Source organism: Mauremys mutica, chromosome 1 (genome assembly GCF_020497125.1).
Source record: "Mauremys mutica isolate MM-2020 ecotype Southern chromosome 1, ASM2049712v1, whole genome shotgun sequence".
Taxonomy (NCBI): Eukaryota; Metazoa; Chordata; order Testudines; family Geoemydidae; genus Mauremys; species Mauremys mutica.
This window is the reverse complement of record NC_059072.1, coordinates 243,549,072-243,571,862: the sequence shown is the minus strand read 5'-3', so window position 1 is coordinate 243,571,862 and position 22,791 is coordinate 243,549,072. Positions and strand designations below refer to the sequence as shown.

Genomic DNA, 22,791 nt, shown 5'->3' with positions numbered 1-22,791 from the left:
TCGTAAACAGACTCCAAATCAGTGTTTCTCAAACTGGGGTCGCCGCTTGTGTAGGGAAAGCCCCTGGGGGGTTGGGTCGGTTTGTTTACCTGCCCCGTCCACAGGTCCGGCTGATCACGGCTCCCACTGGCCGAAGTTCACCGCTGCAGGCCAATGGGGGCTGCTGGAAGCAGCGGCCAGTAAGTCCCTTGGCCCGCGCTGCTTCCAGCAGCTCCCATTGGCCTGGTGCAGTGAACCGCGGCCAGTGGAAGCCGCAATCTGCCGGACCTGAGGACGGGGCAGGCAAATAAACCGCTAGGGGCTTTCCCTACACAAGCAGTGACCCCAGTTTGAGAAATGCTGCTCTGTATGTCCTTTGGGGCTAACCCAGCCAAAACAGCTGGGGGTCTTTTGTTTACGCTTGGCGATTCTTGCCCCCTTTACAGTCCAAGCAGCAAAGAGAACCAAGTTTCTGTTTGTCAGGGATTTTTATTCCCTTCATCTTAGAGCCCAAACTGATGGGATGAGTTCATATGCAGATCTCCCCTTCTTAGAGAGAGTGAGGAATGCAATCAACAAGGCCTCTGTCCTTTAATGCTACACAATGGCTCCTTTGTTTTCAATGGGCTTTTTTTTTTTTTTTGTGCAGGACGAGTACTTTACTTTAATTAATGCTTTTTTTCCTGTTTGGTGAGTCATACAATTAGAGGTTTACAATGCAAACGTTTGCTATTGCTCTATAACATGGTATACAGATAAGTGAGACTAATGCATGAAGCATCTTGCAAGCCATTCATAAGGTCTAAACACACTAAACACATTCTTATCAATTTAACATCTATTTTAACACAGCTATGCATTTGTCAGTGTTCAGTGAGGCCTGGGGCCTTGGCATGAGCTGGCATCTGGTCTGCCAGCATCACAGATATCAAGAGGAATCTTCACGTGGGAAGAAGAGATGGATTTAAGATTTTTTTTTAATATAACGATTACAGTAGCATTTAGGACCCTGAGCTCCCATTGTGTTAGGCACTGCAGAAACACAGAACAAAGATGGTTTATTTCCCAAAAAGCTTGCAATCTATGCAAAGTAGCATTTAGGGTGCAGGAATGAGTGAATGGAAAGAACACTCAAGTGTCATTTGTGCTCCATGGATAATTCACATGCAGAGACACTCCTGGAAAGGTTGCTAGAGTGTGGGATAGAATGACATTTAAATAGAAACAACCTGAGAATCTTGGAGGGAAGAAAAATGGATTTCCCAGCCACCCCTTGCAGAAGATTTACTGCCTGGGATCCCTAACCAATAATGGTAAAAACAACCCCAACATGCATAACAGCAGCAGCTATATTTTGCAATGGAAGGGCTAAACTGGGAAATAAACAATTACCCTGGGCAAAGCACCTGTGTGTTCCTCATGTTTGACGTAGCACTCATGTGCTGGTAAAAATCAGTATAAGCTATTCTTGGTTTGTCTCAGCTACAATGGATTAATTAATATGTTGCTTCAAAACCAATTTGATGTAAGAAAGTCCAATTTTGTAAATCTAAAGGCAATAATTAAGCCCAATAAATTGAGCATTGCATAAATAACTGCCGATGGATACACATTGGATATTGGTATTGTTAGAGAAGTTATTGAGAACTGGAAAAGGTTCCTGTGAGTCAGGAAAATGTGCTGACATCATCATTTTATATAAATGTGTATGACCCATTTGACCCTAGATTAACACAAAACACATTTTGTAAAATCTCAATCTGGTGTAAATCATAATAGCTTCATTAGAGCCTGCAAAATAAACAAAAAGCTTTTGTCCTTTAGTAGAAATATGGGATATGTGAAAGGTAAAACTCATGCAGTTGGTGGAGCTATGCTGATTTACACCAGATGAGGACCTGGTTCTAAATGGTACTGCATATTACAACATGTGCCAGCCAGCCCTTTTGAGAGTGTGCCTGACACAGGGTGTGTTACCAGTTAGGACAATGTGCTAGATTGCGGCTGTTTGGTGAAGGAATGATGGGTTTACCAGGCATGAGGTGCTTGCTGTACAATAGAATGAATAAGAATGTTGAGTTCATATGTAATTCATCTGGTTGATGGGGTTTTATTAGTTTGTAAGCTACGGAGGAGCGCAGTGACCTGTGCTCCTAATCAGAGGTGATTCCTACAACCAGAGCTTCTTAAAACAAAAATAAACAAAAGAAAAATCAGAAAAGGTCTTGCTATGTGAACATGAATGTAAATAATACTTAATCCTACATCAGATTGGGTTACTCGGAGCTCTCTGTTTCTAGGTGATGACTATCTCGGGAAAAGTACTGTATAAGTTCAAATTTAAATATTCATTATCCTTATTTTCTTAAATAGCATTCTGGCTATGGAAGTATGGTAGGCACTTAACGTCAGCCAAATTCATAGACTCAGTAGTTGTAGCCATTCTATGGTTAAGGCTGAACATGACAGCTTCCCATTATATATAGGATTTTTACTACCATTCCATTGCTTCCTAAAAATAAATCAACCCCCTAAAAGTTTATATGCTGCATCTTAATCTCAGTGTAGAGTGTTTCTTGGGACATTTGGTTAAAATCAGAAAATGTGTGGTATGGTGGTGACATGCACCACACTGAAGTAAGCTTTTTCCCCAAAAGCATTTTCCTTTGTGACTGCCTGGTCCAGGCTAATTCTTCCTAGTGCAAAGATGCATTCTTATAGGAACATAAGAACATAAGAACGGCCGTACTGGGTCAAACCAAAGGTCCATCTAGCCCAGTATCCTGTCTACTGACAGTGGCCAATGCCAGGTGCCCCAGAGGGAGTGAACCTAACAGGTAATGATCAAGTGATCTCTCTCCTGCCATCCATCTCCACCACCTGACAAACAGAGTCTAGGGACACCACTCCTTACCCATCCTGGCTAACAGCCATTAATGGACTTAACCTCCATGAATTTATCCAGTTCTCTTTTAAACACTGTTATAGTTCTAGCCTTCACAACCTCCTCAGGCAAGGAGTTCCACAAGTTGACTGTGCGCTGTGTGAAGAAGAACTTCCTTTTATTGGTTTTAAACCTGCTCCCCATTAATTTCATTTGGTGACCCCTAGTTCTTATATTATGGGAGTAAGTAAATAACTTTTTCTTATCTAATTTCTCCACACCACTCTTGATTTTATATACCTCTATCATATCCCCCCTTAGTCTCCTATTTTCCAAGCTGAAAAGTCCTAGCCTCTTTAATCTCTCCTCATATGGGATCCATTCCAAACCCCTAATAATTTTAGTTGCCTTTCTCTGAACCTTTTCTAGTGCCAGACATTTTTCCCTCTTAGGCAGGCCTTTCTTGGAAAAAAACTAATAGTTGCTGCCCTAGAGTAGCCATTGTGCAATTCGGCCAGAAAAAGGTGGAACACTTTATATTAATTTTAAACAGTGAGAATTACTTAGATATAATATTTTAAATACTTGAAAATGTTTCTATTGGTCGACTTCCTTTCCCCTCTTTCATTCCTGCCCACTGTGTGTTGTCCCCATATTCCACCCAGGTATAACTCCATCCACACCACACGACCACCTGTGGACTTGCTAAAGTCTGCAGGAGGGAATCCCCATCTTGTTGGACCTCGTACGAACTCAGAGGAGGGAGCCCTTCTTATGGATATTGTAGCAGGGCAAGCACCCTGCTCTGGAGAGAAAGGGGTTAAAACCAGCTCTGGGAAAGGGCTGCCCCGAGGAGCCAATCAGGCGAAGGCAGGTAGAAGCCAATCCAGGCCCGGTGGGGCTGGTATAAAAAGGGCTGTGAGCTAGGAGACAGGCAGTCTCACTCCAGCCTTGGGGTTGGAAGGACTGGGTTGCCTGGGAGCACAGGGTACCTTCAACAAAGTAGTGCCAGGGAAGGGGCAGGCTGAGCTGGGGAGCTCAGGCCTGGTGACCTCCCAGGCTGAGGCCTGACAAGAAGGCCTAAGGAGGTACTGGGGCTGCAGGGAAAGGCAGCAGGTCCAACCCCCTAGCCAGTGATGAGTGGCCACTTCAGACTGCATCTAGCCCCAGGGGACAGGGCTAGATGAAGACTGGCAGTGGATCACTGAGGTGAGGTGGGCTCAAGGGAGTGGGGTCCCTGGGTGAGGGGCAGCATCCCAAGGTAAGGGGTACTGTATTCCAGGAGGGATGTGAGGCCCACACGTGGTGGAGATAAAGGGACTGCAGAGGGGCAGGTAAGGGCAGGGAGAAACCAGCCAGAGGAGGGCACTCCTGAGCTGGATAAGCTAATTCCTGGACTGATCAGCAGGAGGCGATGTGGCAGTGAGTCAGCAGCCTTGCTACAGATATATATTCCCCAATACATGTAAACTTCTAAGGCTGATTCAAAAACTAGTAAATCTCATGCCCACGCACAAATAATTCATTAAAAATATTGTTAAGGCTGAAAGTGGATTTCAATGGATTCCTGTTTTTTTTTCCCCTGAAAAAAAATTACTTTCTGTACAAAAATTCTTCAACTCTAAAAATCTCAAAGGTTAGAAAGTCTAGAAGGAACTTGACCCACCTAGTTCTTCATTCCCATTTAATCCTTCACCATCATCTCACTTGATTTATGTTACACAGCCCCTTTTGCAACCTACAATTAAAAAAAATGCAAGTAATGGTCAAAGTAACAAATTACTTTGTTGGGTCAGGCATCCTTTGGCAGTGTAACAAAACTGCACACAGTGGGTACTCACTGTAAGAACATTACTGCAGCACTTAATGTTCCAATAACCCCCATTTATCAAGCTATGTTTACTAGGCTGGGATAATAATGACCACATAAAGTATGTAATATCTATGGCCCTGATCCACAAAGGTACTGAGGTGCCTAAACCCAGATTTAGGCACCTAAATCCAAGTTTGGGCTTCACTGTAATCCATGAAACTCCTGTTGATCTTGGCAGACACTTATACTCACTTGGTGTCTACAGTGGCAGATTAGACACTGGGCCAACAGGGCCTGTGCCTGGGGGCCCCTGGAGAAATGGGCACCCTGACCTCGCTCCTCAGCAGGAGAGCTGAGCGGGTGGGGGAATGCCCACGCGCCCTGACCCCACTCCCTGGCAGGAGGGCCAGGTGAGGACTGCAGGCAGAAGGTGTGAGGAGGGGCCCCCACTTGCTCTGCCCCAGGGCCCCACAAACCCGTAATCCACCTATGGGTGCCTATGTAAAAGTTCCTTTACCACCTAAGGTCTTGTCTACATGGTGCAGCAATGTGCACTAGAAGGATGTGAATTATAATGTGCACCAATATGAAATGCACTATCAAACCTGAGTAGACCCTGCTAAACTAAAAGCTCCCTAGTATGTGTTAATATCAATACATTGGTGTGCATTAGAATTCACATCCCTCTTGTGCACCATGTAGGTAAGTCCCAAGTTTCTGCTTTGGTGCCTGCCTGCCCACCCCCAGGAACTCAATAAGTGCATGCTCAGGTGTTTAGATGCCTATATCCTTCCAAAGCTCAGCGCAATCTGTGAACCGGGGGATGAATGAGTTTGAGGCCCAATCTGGTAGGCTTGCTCAGAGGCTGCTGATCAGATCAGGTCCCATTCAAAATATAGCTGAAGGAGGAGCTGATGTTGCCCATCTTATAACTTTTAGCTCAGTGATTAGAGCATTTACCAGGGATGTGGGAGACCCAGGTTGAATTCTCCCATCTCTACCAGATGGGGAGAAAGGATTTGAGCAGGAAGTCTCTCTGAGGGTGTGTTCATCCCACACCAATCCTGAAAGGGTTAATGAAGCTCAGAGAGGACCAATTAGTGTGATAGGTCCCACATGAGAGGATAAGTCAGGGAGAGCAACCCCTGATTAGAGGATGAAGCTCACCTGAGCAGGTATGGGTTGGGCTAGTATAAAGCCAGGAAGCTGCCACAAGAAAGAACTGAAGTGAGCATGTTTGCAGCCCCTTTCTCTGTGTGTTAGAGAGGGAAAGAGGGAACACAGGAAAAGAGTAGGACCCTGAGAGCCTGGTCCTGAGGGAGGGGTGTACCCTGAAGAGAGAAGGATGGAGAAGAGAGCCTGTGAGTAGGAAGCAGGCTGGGGAGTGAGCGGAGAGAGAGAGCAGGTGTGTGCTGTAACATTGGGTTAAAAGTTACAAGGTGGGTGGCACTACCTCCTCCACTGACCATTTTGTGTGAGGTGACCTGGGCATCTAACTCATTCCTGCAAGAAACTACCTAGGTGCCTAAGCTGCCTGATTCCAGGAGACAGGTTTCCACTTGTGGATGGATCAGTAGAGATAGGTACCTCCCTGCAGCTGGGACTTAAGTGCTGATCTCTGAGGGAGGGGTGGGGCTGAGCACACACCCCCTCCCCACCGGTTCGTATCTCCCATGGGCTAGTTTAGGCAGCTCCCCACCTAGCATGCTGGCTTTTGTGGATCCCATTCTAAGATGCTTATTTCTCCTCATCCGGTGCATAGGGACCCTAGGTGCCTAAGTCAGCCTGTGTGGATTGCAGTGTTACTTCTGTGATTTTTCTAGGTACCTAAAGGTTAGTCTCTGACATTCCCTGTTGCAATGCCTTAGTCTTTTTTGTGGGTGTGGGCCTACAGCTGTAACATTAATGACCATTTCCCCTCAAAAGTCCTGTGTCATCAGAAAGACTCCAACACTTCAATTACTGAGTGGAAAAAATAAATTATGGTCATGTTGATAATGGGGAAAAATCACAAACACCCTGAGACAAGATGGATTGTCTCTACAGATCATGGGAGCTGGGCTGTAAGGCATCATTCAGTCGGCATGATGACTTTGCAAGAAATATTAGCATCTGAGTTCACTATTAAATACACTCATGCAGAATGATCTGCACTCAGCTAGTTCTCATCCAAATGACACCCCTGGCCCATTTTTCTCTCTCAATCTGACCCCATTTTTCTATTTCTCTTTTTATCTTCATTACTGCTCCCTTTTCTCATGGAAATTCACTGTTCCACTCAGAATGCCCCTGCATCATTGTTGTGGATTTTACTGTAATAAAAACTACAGCAACATATCTCCAGTAAGCAGTACTTTAGGAGTAACCTGGAAGGGGGTTTCCACTACACAACACTGTCTCAGAGTCTTTCAGATCGAGGTCTTCAGTCCATGAAGGCAGAGTTCCATCCTTGGACTGTAGGCAATGAAAGGCTATGCCCCCTACTCCTTGTCCAAAACCACAAACTCCTCCTACAAATGAAAAGCAAGTCAAGAATTCTGAGTTAAAATCATAGTTTTTCTCACTAGCATTCCCACTGATATCGTCAAGCTGTCTAGAATGGCTCAAACTGTGAGTGCCAATTTCAGGGGCAACTGTTAGAAATCAGGACACAGACGCCAAACTGGCTGTGAGTTCTGTACTTAAATTTCTTCAACCAAGTAACAAGTACGATCTCCTCAGGCACTACTACAGCCTTAACATGGAGTCACAGACAGGCCCCTTGTGCACTCCAGTCTATCTTGCCACCAAGGCAAGTTCACCTTTGTGACAAATGGTTCTTTACATCAAAAATTGTAAGAATATTCAGTTTACTCCCAGTCCCAAAAGGACCAGGCAATTGCATCCTAGATGTCTCACCAAAGACAATCCTAAAGATTTATTAACTCAGAAAAGAAATAAGTGTTGTTTACAAAGTTAAGGCAGGTAAGCATATGTGCATAAATGAGTCAGTCTTAGGTTTCAAAGATGATAGAAGCTGCTGTAATATGCAGGCTTAATATCTCCTTTAGGGCTAACCCAAGCTACAAAGCTGGGGATCTCTTGCTTATGCTTAGAAGTCTGACCCTCTCCCTGAAGTCCAAGGAACATAGGCATAATTTCTTCTTAACAAGGTGTAAGCTGTTGGTCGGGGCTCAACTCTCCGGCTGGCGGGAGGGGAGCCACACCGACTCGCTTCTTTTCTTCTGCGGGTCCTTTAGGAGTCACAGGGAACAACGTTAGACCGCCAGGCCCTCTGGTGCAGGGGCTGGCCAACAGCAGTTCAAATAGGCCCAGGCCCTCAGGAGCAGGGGCTGGGCAACAGTAGCACAGATAAGCCCTGGCCCCCTGGAGCAGGGCAGGGCAACAGCAGTTCGAATAAGCCCTGGCCCTCTGGAGCAGGGCAGGGCAACAGCAGTTCGAATAAGCCCTGGCCCTCTGGAGCAGGGCAGGGCAACAGCAGTTCGAATAAGCCCTGGCCCTCTGGAGCAGGGCAGGGCAACAACAGTTCAGCTAAGCCCTGGCCCTCTGGAGCAGGGCAGGGCAACAACAGTTCAGCTAAGCCCTGGCCCTCTGGAGCAGGGCAGGGCAACAACAGTTCAGCTAAGCCCTAGCCCTCTGGGGCAGAGGCTTGGGTAACAGCAATCAGTCCTAATAAACCCAGGCCCTCTGGAACAGGGGCTTGGGTAACAGCAACCAATCTCAATAGACCCAGGCCCTCTGGAGCAGGGGCTTGGGTAACAGCAATCAGTCTCAATAGACCCAGGCCCTCGGGAGCAGGGGCTTGGGTAACAGCAATCAGTCTCAATAGACCCAGGCCCTCTGGAGCAGGGGCTTGGGTAACAGCAATCAGTCTCAATAGACCCAGGCCCTCTGGAGCAGGGGCTTGGGTAACAGCAATCAGTCCCAATATCTGAAGGTTCACAGGTTCAGACCCTCTGGCAGGGGCTGAACACAAGGCACCCAGTCAGTTAGTGGAAGCCCAGGCCCTCAGTCAGGGCGGGGCAACAGCAGTTCAAGTCTATGAGCCCAAGCCCTAGCTCAGGGCGGGGCAGCAACACCCAGAGGGCTCAGACCCTTAGGCAGGGCTGAGCAGTAGTTCAGTTTATAAGCCCAGGCCCTAGCTCAGGGCGGGCAACAACACACACAGAGGGCTCAGTCCCTTAGGCAGGGCTGAGCAGTAGTTCAGTTAAGCCTAAGTCTGAGCGCTGGGGAGAGGGGGAGACTGCCACCCGTGAGTGGGGTGGCAGGGGGGACACAGGCCCACCCACTCCACTGTGTCCCAGCCCGGGGCCCTATTAGCGGCTAGCACGGCCGCTGGTCAGTGGGGTCCTGACCGAAACACACCGACATGGGCACCTCGGTGCCTATAGCCTGACAGGGGTCGGCTATCCCCGGGCTACAGTCCATCTCCCCCTCCGTGGGTACCTGCTCCTCGGTCGCCGGGAGATCGGGCCAGTCCATCTGCATGGGCTCCTCGGGACCAGGGCTTGGGGGCAGGTCCGGCAACTCCTGCGGGAAGTCCGGCCCGGCTGCCTCCGACGGCTCCTCTGGGTAACAGCAGGGCGGAAACGGCGGCGGCGGCTCCTCCTCGTACCGGGCGGGAGGAAGTCCTGGCGGCTGCTCCGGGTTCCAATCCCGGGGAAGTTCCGCAGGTTCCTCTTCGTACCGGGCGCGGGGCAGTGGAGGCCAGTCCGGGTCGCCGCCTCGGGTCCTGGAGGGTTCCCAGTCCGGAGCTCCCGCCGGCACGTCTGCTCGCGGCGGTGGCTGGCTCCTGACTGAGCTCTGGCGTTCTCCTTTTCTACTTCCTGTCCCGCCCCTTGACTTCCGGGGGGCGGGGACAGGAAGTGGTGGCTCAGCCCAGCTTGGCTTCTGGGAGGGAGCGCCCTCTGCTGGGCAGGAGGGGAGCCACACCGACTCGCTACACAAGGATTTTTATTCCCTTCCCCCAGAGTTCAAGCTGTGATGCCACAAGTATTTGTGCATGTCTTCTCTTCGTGGGTGTTGTGGGGGGGGGAAGCAATCAACCAAATATTTTGTCCACTAATGTTTTACAGCAGTTAGTCTGGTGTCTATGGGCTTCCTTTTGTTGGGCAGGAGATGACACCTCTTGTTGTAAACTAGTATTTCACACTTGGTATAATGCTCCTCGCCTGACTCTGAGGGTTTAGAGTTTAACCAAACATTTTTATAGTTACAGAACAAACATTTAAATATTACCTTAGAACATGTGACACAGATATTATAAGTAAGATCAATACATGCAGCAACTTAGAAGTCTCATTTCATAAAGTCTAAATACTAAACACACTTTTATAAGCCTAATACCTATTTTAACAGTACTAACACACAGGCAAGCCAGACTGGTTTCCAGCTTTGCATTTGTCCATGTTCAGTGAGGCCTAGGGACTTTGGCATGAGCTGGCACCAGGTCTGCCAGCATCACAGATGTTTTTGCTGGAATGGGATAACTTGGTGCAAAAATATAGAGGTGAAGTCTTGAGCTGTATGAGTGAGTAGGTATCCCACATTGCCCAACACCATTTAAAAATTAGTTATACTTACTAGACATATTCTTATAAAGACATTTTGGTAGGGGTAGCAACTTATTTTAAAGGGACAAACATATAACTATATGAGAATACAGCACCACTAGAGACAGACAACATTTTTCAGATGAATAATTTATTTGCCAAAACCTGCAGTTTTGGACTGACTGAAACAATCCAGTGATTTGACTCAAATCTGCTAAATAATTGTGGAAAAACATATTTTCAGGCTAGATTCACAAAAGGACTTACACCCATTCACAAAACAGGAGGAGGCGATGGTATAGGTGATTTGCCAAAATTTAAAAAAAAAATGAATTCAGGTTGAATTGTTTTTTATTTTTTTGGGGAACTGCCAGTGAACCAAAAGTCAGTCTTCCAGCTCTAATCATTACTCAATCATAGGGTAATTATTTAAACTACAACTTTAGCACAGTCTAAAAGTGGCAATGTATGTGGTAATTAGTTACTCTTTGAATGATCAGATAATTTGGAATATTATTACAGAATAATTTTCAAGAGCATCTAATTACTGTGGGTCTAATCCTGCTAGCATTTTGCATGCAAAACTCCTGTAAAAGTTTGACACCTTGGAATACAGATTGATTTCTGGAACTGGGATCATATAATGTTTATACATTGGTTACATGATTATATGCACGCTTTAGGAATAAAAACATAGCACTTTATTTTAAACAAAAATGATTTAATTACTGATCCATAATATTTGCATCAATGTTCCGAAGAAAGTGTAGGATAACTTAAGATTTGGACTGTTTGACTAGTAGCAAAAATAAAAGGTGGACATTTAATTATATTAAAAGCTTTTTTTTGCATGGAAATTTTAAAGTTTTGAAATATTTCACCTCGCTCTATTCATGTTAAATAAACTTCCAGTGGGGGAGATTTCTAAATATTAAATATTCATGAGCCCTGTGCAGCAGCATACATTTTGTCTCCATAGATTTCAAATATGGAGATTTTTGTGGTCTTTCTGCAGCTTTCTGTAGAAAATACCCAATTATGGTCTCATGTTCATGGAATTAATGACATGGGCACAACGGCTGAGCGGCAGCCACAAAAGAGTCTTGAGATCTTCAAGTAGCAACATTCTCTAAAATATTAAATTAGAAAAATAAGTGATCAGAATCTTATACCTCTCAGTTTTCCTGTGTGCGACAAAGTGTGAAGATACTTAGGGAAAAGAATAGGCTGTAAAATAGAGATTTAAATTTGCCATCTAATTAGCCATCATGACATAGGTGTCTGTCAACAGTACAACATAAGCCCAGGTTAATAGAACTTGAGTTAGCAGACCCTGGGTTTGATCACCTACACATTTGTAACCCTAGATTAGGAATTGTTGAACCCTTGGGTCCCAGCCTGGGGCTCCAGCATCTACACTGCATTAGGTGGGCCCCAGTCCAACCCCCCATATCCCAGACTTCCTAGGATCCTCACAAAATGTGGCTGCTCTACGTTTGTTCGTGTTGCAGTGTAGGAAAACTTGACTGTCCACTAAACCTTACTGTCCAGAGGACAAAACATTGGTCCATGGGATTGGGGGATACTTCTAGGCAGACTTCCAGAGTACAAGTCCAATGGGGCTGCATCTACACTGCAAAGGACTATAGTTTGAACCCTGGGTCCTGGCTTGGATCCTCCACCCCTGTGGGGTCCTGGGACCAAAGGTCTTAACCCTGGGTTAGCATGATTTGTGAATAGAGAGGAGGGGGGGTAGTCTTGAGCCTGAATTCAAACCCTGGTCTTACACTGCAGTGTAGACTTACCCAGGGATTGATCCAGAGCCCAGTGAAGTGAGTAGGAAGTTTTTCCATTGACTTCAATGGGCAATCAGGTCCATGCAGTATAGCTATGTCAAATTATGCTGGTTTTATACCAGTGTAATTCTAAAGTACAACTTCACTGAAACCAGTGGATGTATGTCTCTCTTACACTGGTATGAATGAGAACTGAATTTCCCTCTGCAGTGATATTTGAAGGGAATGGGAATTGCATGATATATACCAGAGATCAGCAACCTTCAGCACGCGGTCTGCCAGGGTAAGCCCCCTGGCGGGCTGGGCCAGTTTGTTTACTGCCGCGTCCGCAGGTTCGGCTGATTGCGGCTCCCACTGGCCGCAGTTCACTGCTCCAGGCCAATGGGAGCTGTGGGAAGTGGTGCAGGATGAGGGATGTGCTGGCCGCCGCTTCCTGGAGCCGCAATCGGCCAGACCTGTGGACGTGGCAGGTAAACAAACCTGCCCGGCCTGCCAGGAGGCTTACCCTGGAGAGCCACATGCCAAAGGTTGCCGATCCCTGATATATACATTTGGTACTTTCCTGACATAACCTTAATTTTACAGATATTTCCATCAGCTTTATAAATTCCCTTTAACACCAAGATGTTTGAAAATTAAAAATACATATGGTAAGCAATTAAATGACCCTAAATACTATAGTATGGCAGTACTTTGTCATCATTACACTGCTGTAATTTGGACTCATTTGTGTTGTCTTTTAGCAAAAGTAACTGCCATAGAATAAACAATGTGTCAAAAAACTTCATTTGAGAATGCTGATATATCTCTTGACAACCTTTAATCACACGTCTGCATATGATATACACATGATTCTGTCAGGAATTTCCCTAGGTTTTTGACAGCTCTTTAGAACTATTTCTGACAAAACTGTTCTGAGGAGTGGGGTATCATCTGTAATCTTACAGTCCGTTTTTAGTGTGGTATGAAAATGTTGGTTGCCTGCTCAAGGTCTGCGAGGTCTGATTATTTTTTAGTACAAGAAAGAAGGCTCCGTCAGCAGCTCAAGAGTTCCAGATAAGGCTAAATCAATCCATTAAGATGTGCATTTGTGAACACACAATTATACAGCCAGAATGGAATAGGGTTACTGAAATAATTGCTACTGTAACTCTTTCCTTCTTTCCATTAAACTCAGTTTAGTTTTGAAAATTAGTGTAAGGAGAGTTTTTGTATGCGTTGTGTATAGAAACAGTTGAGACCCAGCTGGCTTTTTCCTAACACAATATACTTTTTTCAGTGCAATAATCCTAGAACCTTCAATTTCAGAAGGCATTGGGTATCGCTGAGTTAAAGTCCTACCATAACAAATCTAAAAATCTGCACCTGTGAGGGTTTTGTCTATGACCATTTCTAACCATGAGTCATCCAGGCTCCACAGAAGCTATGCTTTTTAACAGAAGAGCCAATTACATTTCTATTAACATTTATAGAAACAATATGTGGCACTTGTATCTTCTGCCACTACCAAGCAAAACAATCTAGTTCCAGGGAGCATCCTATCTTCTCCTATACTAGGAGATGTAATAGTGTAGCAGGCTCCTTTAATTTTGTAATTAGGGGGGTTTATGGGGAAATCTGAGTCTGGACCCTGACTTTCACTGACATGACATCAGCAGTCTTCTTCTTAATTCTCTTCTGTTTATAAACCACCTGGATCATTCACAAAACATAGAAGGCCACATTCTCCACTGGTTTAAATGGGCCTTTTATGCCAGCAGATTATTTGACTCAGTTTATTTAGTAAATTAATTACTTATAGCATATTTATATAAATACAGTTTAACTAAAATGTGGATTCAAAACAATGCATGATCATTTAGTCCCCAGTCATACAGAGATTGATATGCCTAGCCTGATACACTTTGGCTAGTTCCACTGACTTCAATGGAACTACTCAGTTTGTAATGTTGAGTATGTGCATACGTCTTTGTAGTGTCGGGGTCTTGTTGCCCACATGTAATATCTAAATAAAACTGCTTGTGCTTCCCTGCTACTTTCAATCTTTACCTAAATTATGTCAATTGTAGCTTTCTACAGTTCTACCTATTATTGCATTTTGAAGCCAGTCTCCTTGCTAGGAGCAGTTAGACTCCTATTTTGTTATCAGCTGGGTACAATTAGAGTTACATTAATCAGTTGTGTTTGTTCAGCTGAGTTCAGATTTCCTTTTGATAGCTGTAGGCAGGATTTGAATTTTATCACCATAAGTCAATTCTTTAGACAAAATTTCTGACCTTAAATAACCCAAACTGTCACATACCACACTTTTCTAACAGTATAGAACCACTTTATGAATTATAGACAGGGATTATTGTCTTTGGGTTTCTATTTCTGCTCATTTTAATGTTTATCTTTTGTATTTTCATAGAAACTTCTGTTTTTACAAGTTTATTGTAATAGTGATTGACAGGAATCGGTTGTTTCATAAGTACTGAAATAAGCACAACTTTAAAAAAATAGCTAAGCACTTTTAAAGCCTCATTTATTGTTTGCATTCTACATGCAAGATAATACTACATATTATCTACATTCTAGACAATACTTAGTCCTGCCATGAGTGCAGGGACTGGATTCTATGCCTACAATGGGCTAAATTCAGAAAGGTGGTGTAAGGTAGGATCCCTTAGGGACAGTAATTATCATACAATTGGTATGTGAATTGGTGTAACTTGCATGCTGAGGACATAGAAGGTGTAAGTTAAAGTAGGATGGGAACAACCCACTTAAAGTATCCCTACCTTATTTAAAGCTTGGCTTCTAGCCATGTAACCTATATCAGCACTGATGCTCTTAGTCATCAGTATAGTGTGGTAAGTAGTGGCTTTAAGATGGCCTGTTAATGAACCGAATCACATCTCAATTTAGCCCCCTGAGTCTGAGTGGCCTAAGACCTTGTTTACATGAGAGAGTTGCACCAGCTTACCTAAATGTGATTTTAAACCAATTTAGTTAAACCAGTGCAAAAGGCTATCTTATATGGGTTTAAATCAGGCTTATTTTGGGTTAGTTTTAGTCAATTATGAATTAGTTAAATCTAAACAAAAAGAGGTGGGAGGGATTGGTCTGGCTGAACAAAATAACTGATTTATTTAGTTAAACTAGTGCAACTTTCTTGTGTAGACAAGACCTAAGTCTAGAAAGAGTTTCCTGGGGTAGCCAAGCACATGGGGGAAGACGGTGTAGTTTATATGAAGAGCGGACTGGAAGAAATTATAAGCTGAATCAGTTTGGACAGCTTATAGCCTAGTTTCTGAATCTGGGCCACTGTGTAACCACAAAAAATCTGTTTTCCATGCTGGTACTGAGATAAACAGAGATCATAAAGAGAAACTGATCCAGGCTATAATTTACAGCAGGGAACACATATGCAGCAAGCATAATAGAAAGAAACCTTGCCAGTTCTTCAAAATGTATGAGCTGTTTTGTTTGTTAGTTTTTTGGTTTTAATCAAAGATAGGTATCTGTAATTATGAAATATGAAAAAGTTTAACATGATGAGCTGTGTCCTCCACAGGGTAGTATTAAATGCTGCCTTTTCTTTTCTTCCACAGTAAAACCAACAGTTATTGATGTTGACATTTATGTTAACAGCATTGGCCCAGTGTCATCAATAAATATGGTAAGTGTCTTGCTAACAATGATTTTATCTGGACTGCTTGTCTTGGCATCAATATTTGCTGTTGAAGGGGAGGGGAGAATAGAAATGTCACTAGGATATGATGTTTTGATTGAAAGCAGTGAGAAATAAGTCAGCAGACATAGTTCTACTTTTCAGACATAGTTCTACTTTTGTGCCTTTCCTAGGAGAAATAAACCAACTCAGCAGTATCATGCTGAGTGCTGCCTGTCATAAAATGCTGTTATATCTTGAAATTATGATGTTCAGAAAGACACGTATGAAACAAGCCTGTTTCCAGGAAAATTTTGCAAGTGATGCTTAAATAATATCATTTAGGAATACAGGAAATTAAAATTAAATAGAAACATTTCTATGTACAGTTAATTAATGTTCATCTTAAAAATAAGCCAGGTATTCGCAATATGTCCCTGTATAGAAATATATATATATGTAAGGTTTGGCTTTAAGTGTTGAGTTAACTCTGGTCAAAATCAGTATTAACTATATCAGTGCATTTATTTACATGAGTTTATCAGATCTCCAGTGTTGTACTATAAATCAATGAGAGAATAGTGTCCTTCATTTTTCCTCTTGAGCTTTCGGAAAAAAGGGTCATCTTTAGTTGTACTGTGTGCAGAACTGTCAGAAGGCATGTGAGACATTGCTCATGTGTCTGATACCACTGGTTTATGCTGGACCTAATCAAAGAAGTAAAACTCTCTTCTAGCTCACTGTTAACAGATGGTTTAACATACAGGAAAGGGCTCAATTTTTGCAGTGACAAATACTATAAATTGTGCTTCTTTATCTTGATGTTGACATAGTTACATAGGCTTGGATTGTTTTTGTGGCACAACTTTTGGCTTCAATTCACGGATTCCAAACACTGTGTTGTGTGGAAGGATGAATTTTGTCCTAATGTGGTTCAGCAATGGGGGCAGGAATTGGGGAAAGGAGGTTTGCTAATATTTTGATCTGCTCATGTCTAAAATCTCCTACTTAAATTCTTCAGGGCAGACACTTGGAATTCCATTGTGTGTGTTCAGAACCTAGCCGACGACCCAAATTTGATTGCGCTCTGTGCGTTGCAACTGTAATATAAATATTAAACAATAAGTGTAATTGACACCAAGTTGGGAGGTATTGCCAATTTGGAAAAGGATCAGGATATCCTCCAGGGAGATTTGGATGACCTTGTAAACTGGAGTATTAGTAACAGGATGAAATTCAATACTGAGAAGTGTAAGGTTATGCATTTAGGGATGACTAACAAGAATTTTAGTTATAAGCTGGGGACGCACCAGTTGGAAGTAACAGAGGAGGAGAAGGACCTAGGAGTCCTGGTTGATCGTAGGATGACTATGAGTAGGCAATGTGATGTGGCCGTTAAAAAAGCTAATGCGGTCTTGGGATGCATTAGGCGAGGTATTTCTAGTAGAGATAAGGAGGTGCTAGTCCCGTTATATAAGGCATTGGTGAGACCTCATTTGGAGTATTGTGTGCAGTTTTGGTCTCCCATGTTTAAGAAGGATGAATTCAAACTGGAACGGGTACAAAGAAGGGCCACTAGAATGATCCGAGGAATGGAAAGCCTGTCGTATGAAAGGAGACTTGAGGAGCTCGGTTTGTTTTCCTTAACCAAAAGAAGGATAAGAGGAGATATGATTGCACTCTTTAAATATATCAGAGGGATAAATACCAGGGAAGGAGAGGAATTATTTCAGCTCAGTGCTAATGTGGACACGAGGACAAACGGATATAAATTGTCAGTCAGGAAATTTAGGCTTGAAATTAGACGAAGGTTTCTAACCATCAGAGGAGTGCAATTCTGGAACAGCCTACCGAGGGAAACAGTGGGGGCGAAGGACCTCCATGACTTTAAGATTAAGCTGGATAAGTTTATGGAGGGGATGGTATGATAGGATAACGGGTTTAGTCAATAGGTCAATAACGTGCCACACTGGTAATTAGTACAAAAGGTCAATGTTGGAATATTGTTAGCCTTTTCCAGAGGGTCTGGCTGGAGAGTCTTGCCCACATGCTCGGGTTTCAGCTGATCGCCATATTTGGGGCCGGGAAGGAATTTTCCTCCAGGGTAGATTGGCAGTGGCCCTGGAGGTTTTTCGCCTTCCTCCGAAGCATGGGGCAGGGGTCGCTTGCTGGTGGATTATCTTCTACTTGAAGTCTTTAAATCATGATTTGGAGCATCCAACAGCAGAGTCAAGGGAGAGAATTAGTTCAGGAGTGGGTGGATCGGCTTATGTGGCCTGCATCTTGCAGGAGGTCAGACTAGATGATCATAATGGTCCCTTCTGATCTTGGATTCTATGATTCTATGATTCTTCTAGCTTACTGGAGAGGGGGGCTGAGTTTTGAAACCATTGTTCTGAGTTTGAATGCCAATGCCTTTTTTCAACTCTTGTTAATGTATATTTTTAAAAAGATCTAAACACGGGACTCTCAGTGCAAATGGGAGATTTGGCAAGTGAAGATGGAACAAATAATCGGTACTGGGAACATCTCAGAGTGTCACACTCTGCGAGAGAGTGAAACATTTGGTTATATTTCTTCAGTTGAAGCACAGAATGTGAAACAATGGAGGCATCTGTGTTGTTCTTAAATTGGTAATTATCTTCCCTCCAACTACAATTCAGAGGAATGTGTCTACAGGAAGATCTCTTCTGCATGCATTCCTCTGGCTCACATTACTGCAGTATGTATCTTGTGTGTGCCCTGCACAAGGGGAATGAGAAAAGTGAACAACTGACTTATTAGGTTGGAAAGGTTTATTTAGTTCCTCTTCCTTGCTCTGAGCTGCTGGAGATACAGCTGTATCTTCTGTCACTAAATTTTATAGGACCTGCCCAAACTAAGGGGATGAAGTACCTGGAAGTCAATTTATGCTATGGTATAACCACGCCTGGCTTACTTATGCTTTAAGCCCAAGTTCAGAGTACCTCATGAAATTCTGGTGAGGAAATATATTATGAAGTCAGTTATTTTAAAAAAATCTCCAAATGTGGCTGTGTAATATTTGGAGTGTGGCTGGCATGTTGATATGTATAAAGTAGGTTGTTTTCATGTAACTATACAGAGGTACAGACAACATAGCCTTGCTACGTGTGGTAAGCATTCCATCTATATAAAATACAGTAGAGCAATAAGGGAAAACACTGAAAGCTATGTTCAGTAGAGCAAGAAGATGACTGAGCTTGTACTGTGGGGTAAATAGATAAGGTTTGAGGAGAAGACCAACTCAGGAAAAGCACCATTCTTGTCGTCATGAGCACACACCTCCAGCTCTTTCCTTAGTTCTCAGCATGACAGTGGCTTCCAGCCCTCCATCACACAGCTGTCAAGTTAGTAAATACTGAGCTACTCTGTAAAGATAACTGCCAAACAGCTTCTTACTGGGCAAAGAAAATCAGGTTAAATTAGATTCCATCTGCCTCAGTATCTCAAGCATGAGCTCACCAACAGGTGGTGGAAAGGAGCTCACCAACAGGTGGTGCTTTTGTCTTCCAACCACAGCTCTTTATTGCTTTTTATTTAACCTGCACCACTCTGAGGTTAAACTGTATATTGCTCTCCTAGAGCTCAAATGCCACTCATGTGTATATCAAGTTTCATCTGTGATTTAATCCTGTAGATAAAATCTAGGGGGGTAAAACCCTCTTCCTTAAATTACAAAGCAATCTGAGCAATGGGTGTTCAATTGAATATTTGAGCAAATTTTGTAGATCAAGTTTTGTTAGAAGTACATACCTTTATCCTGCTTATGATCAAACCTTAATATAAATGCAAATTCACTTTTCAGTCACATGGAGAAATAATGAGGAAACAGCTGATGAAACATGACTACTACAGAGACAGTATGAAATGAATTGAGTGTGAATACCTGTGTCCATGATAGGAAAGTGAATCCACTCAACCCAGGGCTGGAGTCCTATTAGATATGTGAAGGGGAGGAAATATCACTGGGGATCCCCTTAAGGAATCTTCCCTGGGGGCAGAGTTTGTCCTCTGACTCTGGAGGATACCCAGAGACACACCTGGATTTGTCAGGAGGTCAGTGCCACCTGCTTGGAGGCTTTGTGCCCCCAGCAGCCCAACCCCAACCCTTCATTCACTGCATTACCAGTGCTTCCCCTGCTGGCCCCAGGATCTCCATTAAAGGATCGGAGGATCCCCACAAAAGAATGGGGCCATGGTGAAAAGGTAATACAGCTCCAGGCTGTACTCCTTTCTTAAATCTCCATGAGAGGTAATCATCCCTGGCTCTAACGCCATTAAAATGGGGCTGGTCCTCCTCTGCCCACAGAGTATGGATTAGAGGTTGGGGACTAAGCAAAAGAACTAATCTAAATTTCCTGCCCATAACATGAACTAATAAAGCTGAAGCTTTAGAAAATATCTGATTGCAATCCTACATTTTTGGAACTACTTAACTCAGTGTAGGCCTGAAACCAACCAGCAAGATCCATTTTTATATATTACCCCTTTGATGTGAGTTATAAACCATCTAGGTAAGCTTGAAATGGGTAGGGGTTAACTATGTAATTAGTGGTCTGATGCGTGCCCCTCAAACAGTTGAGTAGTCTACTGTATGTATTGCATCTGCATGTAATACAGCCAAAAAGCAGTTCCCACAACAGTCATTTAAATAGTCTGCAAGGTTGATGTATTTTGGCTGAAAACAGGCATAGTTAGGAGCCAGATACTGATTTGCCCTGAGAGTGCAATGGTGGGAAGGTGGCCTTCCCTTTCTTTGTGCCCTTGCCCAGGAGGAAAGCAGTATTGCACACTACTGCAGTCCTTGTGCTCTCCTGACTATAAGGTTGCTCAAGGCTAGTGCCAAGAGCAGCAGTACCCTCCCTAAAAGAAAGTTTTTGAGGGTCAGCTACAGGCAAAGTCCTTCTGTTTGTCTACTAATCCCCAACTATTCTCCCATGGGTCTGTCAATGTGACTTCTATTTTATAGATACAGATGTGTGTGTAATATATAAAATATGGACCATATAAAAAGAGTGCCTCTGTTGGCGCCTGATCTTGGACCTCTGTCTCCTGCTCTTAAAACTACAAAGGAAGAGGTTCCACTCAGGGGTTACTACAACTTCAAGCTGTAGTGAGTGGAGTCCTCACAGAATTGAGGGGACAATGAACCCCTTCTTACTTGCAGATCATTGGCCCTACAGAGGGTCCTGTCAGATCTGGGTCAGTGCCATAGAGGTGACTTCCCCCATTCTATGAAGGCAGTGGGATCTGTGTCCAGGGCCCCTCAGTAAGAGGGATCTTTGGGGTGCAATCTGGACAGAGCTAATATTAAATAGCAGATGAATTATTGAGCACAGTCAAAACAGAAAGGAGAAGCTGAGGATAGGTGGAAAAGCAATCCAATGGAGTGATGCAGAAAGTTTGTCCCAGGTGGCATTAGCTTCAAAAAAGAATTTTTCCAGCAGTAGAAGGCTTATGTAAAGTGACAGTAGTAACCAGTGCTATACAAAAGTACTTTGAAATGTAGAATCTCCACACCCATCTAAAATCTTCAGGGCAGCATTTTTTTTAAAAAGTCAATTTTATAAACAAGTCATACTGGGAAAAAAGGAACACGAACTGTGATTGTTAAAAGATATATCAGCTGGCTACCTAAGGAATTGCCACAAGGCATTTAAAATATAAAACCACATTAGAACTTTCCATGTGATTATTATATCCCTTTAACTTTATTATCCTATCTTTTTATACAGATAGGTTACAGAAACCCATCACTTCATGATGAAATGTCATTAGAGATTCTGACTTGTGAGATGTGGTGTTGATGTCTCACGGGAACTTATTCAAGTTTTACAGTTATTTAAGAGCATTACTATGTCTTAATAAAAAGAATGAGTTTAGAAGATCCCCCTCCTAGTGAAGCATGCTAACTTTCATTAACATTAGGACCATTCCTGTTGTTTTTTTTTTTAAATGTTTCCTTTATGTTTGATGTTTCAAAGTATAGTTTTCAAATTCCACATCACATATTTTAAAACCTTAAAATATGTAATCAATTTTAGGGCTACATTTTCAAAATGATGGTCAGGAAATTGATGTATCTGCATCAAGTCCCATTCTTTTCAGTAACAGCATAGGGCAGGTATAGTCAATAGGCAGACCATAGGGCAAAATCCGGACCGCTAGAAGCTTTTGAATGGACCCGGAAATCTTTTTATTTACTTATTATTTTTTATATTCTCTGAAGTCTGGACCTTGACTGTAGTTTGACCAAGAAATTTGGACCTTGACACAAAATAGCCTACCCCTAGCATAGGGTCATAAGCTGCTTTATACATGTTAAAGCTTAAAGCGGCACCACACAGTGCATTTTCTTCAGGTATGATTTAGGCTTGTGCCTGAATGAATTAGAAATGGAGAAAGTTGAAGTTGAGACATAATTCAGGAAACATACATGAATGTATTTGTTATTCTCCAACATCATCTTCTTCAAGAAGCTCAGTAAGGCAGAAAGAAACACAGTACTACCCTATAGGCAATTCAGTCCCTATAAAACCAGATCAGGTCTGTATACACACAGTGGGCACCCCTAACTTTGTTTAGCATCTGAGATTGGATGAGGTCACAGCCCGAGATGAAAAAAGGCTGCAGCTCTATGTCTCTGTGGCTGTAGCACCCAAAATCTTATTTCAGTGCAGCTGCATGTAAAAAATGTTTGAGAATGTGAGGAACCTATACTTATCTATTCATAAAGTTATCGCTTATCCATTGGATAAATGCTCACTCATTTATTCTCATACAATTTGAAAATATAATTTATGTAGTGTTCTTTTGTGCTTTTTATCACCTTCTTTTTGTCCACTGTCTAGTCTGCTTCCCCGTATCTTTATGTATGCTCTATTTCCTCTTTGTTCACAGTTCAGTGTTAGAGAATAAAGCCAATCCTTTACACGTGTATGCCCTTTAATGTATTGATAGACTCCTTTGAACTGCAATTTCAAAGTCCCCACATGTTCACTTTTCTTCTCCACAGACACCCTAGGTATTTTTGTAAAGATGTTTGAAAATAGACACTTGCCTCTCAAATACTATCTGTGGCTTGTAATGAAGTC

General features: G+C 43.1%; 1 protein-coding gene across 1 annotated transcript in view; it reads left to right on the top strand.

Moving 5' to 3' along the window:
• The window catches only part of GABRG3 (gamma-aminobutyric acid type A receptor subunit gamma3), a 544,844-nt gene that overhangs the window by 15,607 nt on the left and 506,446 nt on the right, over positions 1-22,791 (top strand). Inside the window, exon 3 of the mRNA XM_045005104.1 lies at positions 15,618-15,685. Coding sequence (XP_044861039.1) covers positions 15,683-15,685 — 3 coding nt within the window. The 5' untranslated portion in view covers positions 15,618-15,682. The remainder of the gene's footprint in view (positions 1-15,617; positions 15,686-22,791) is intronic.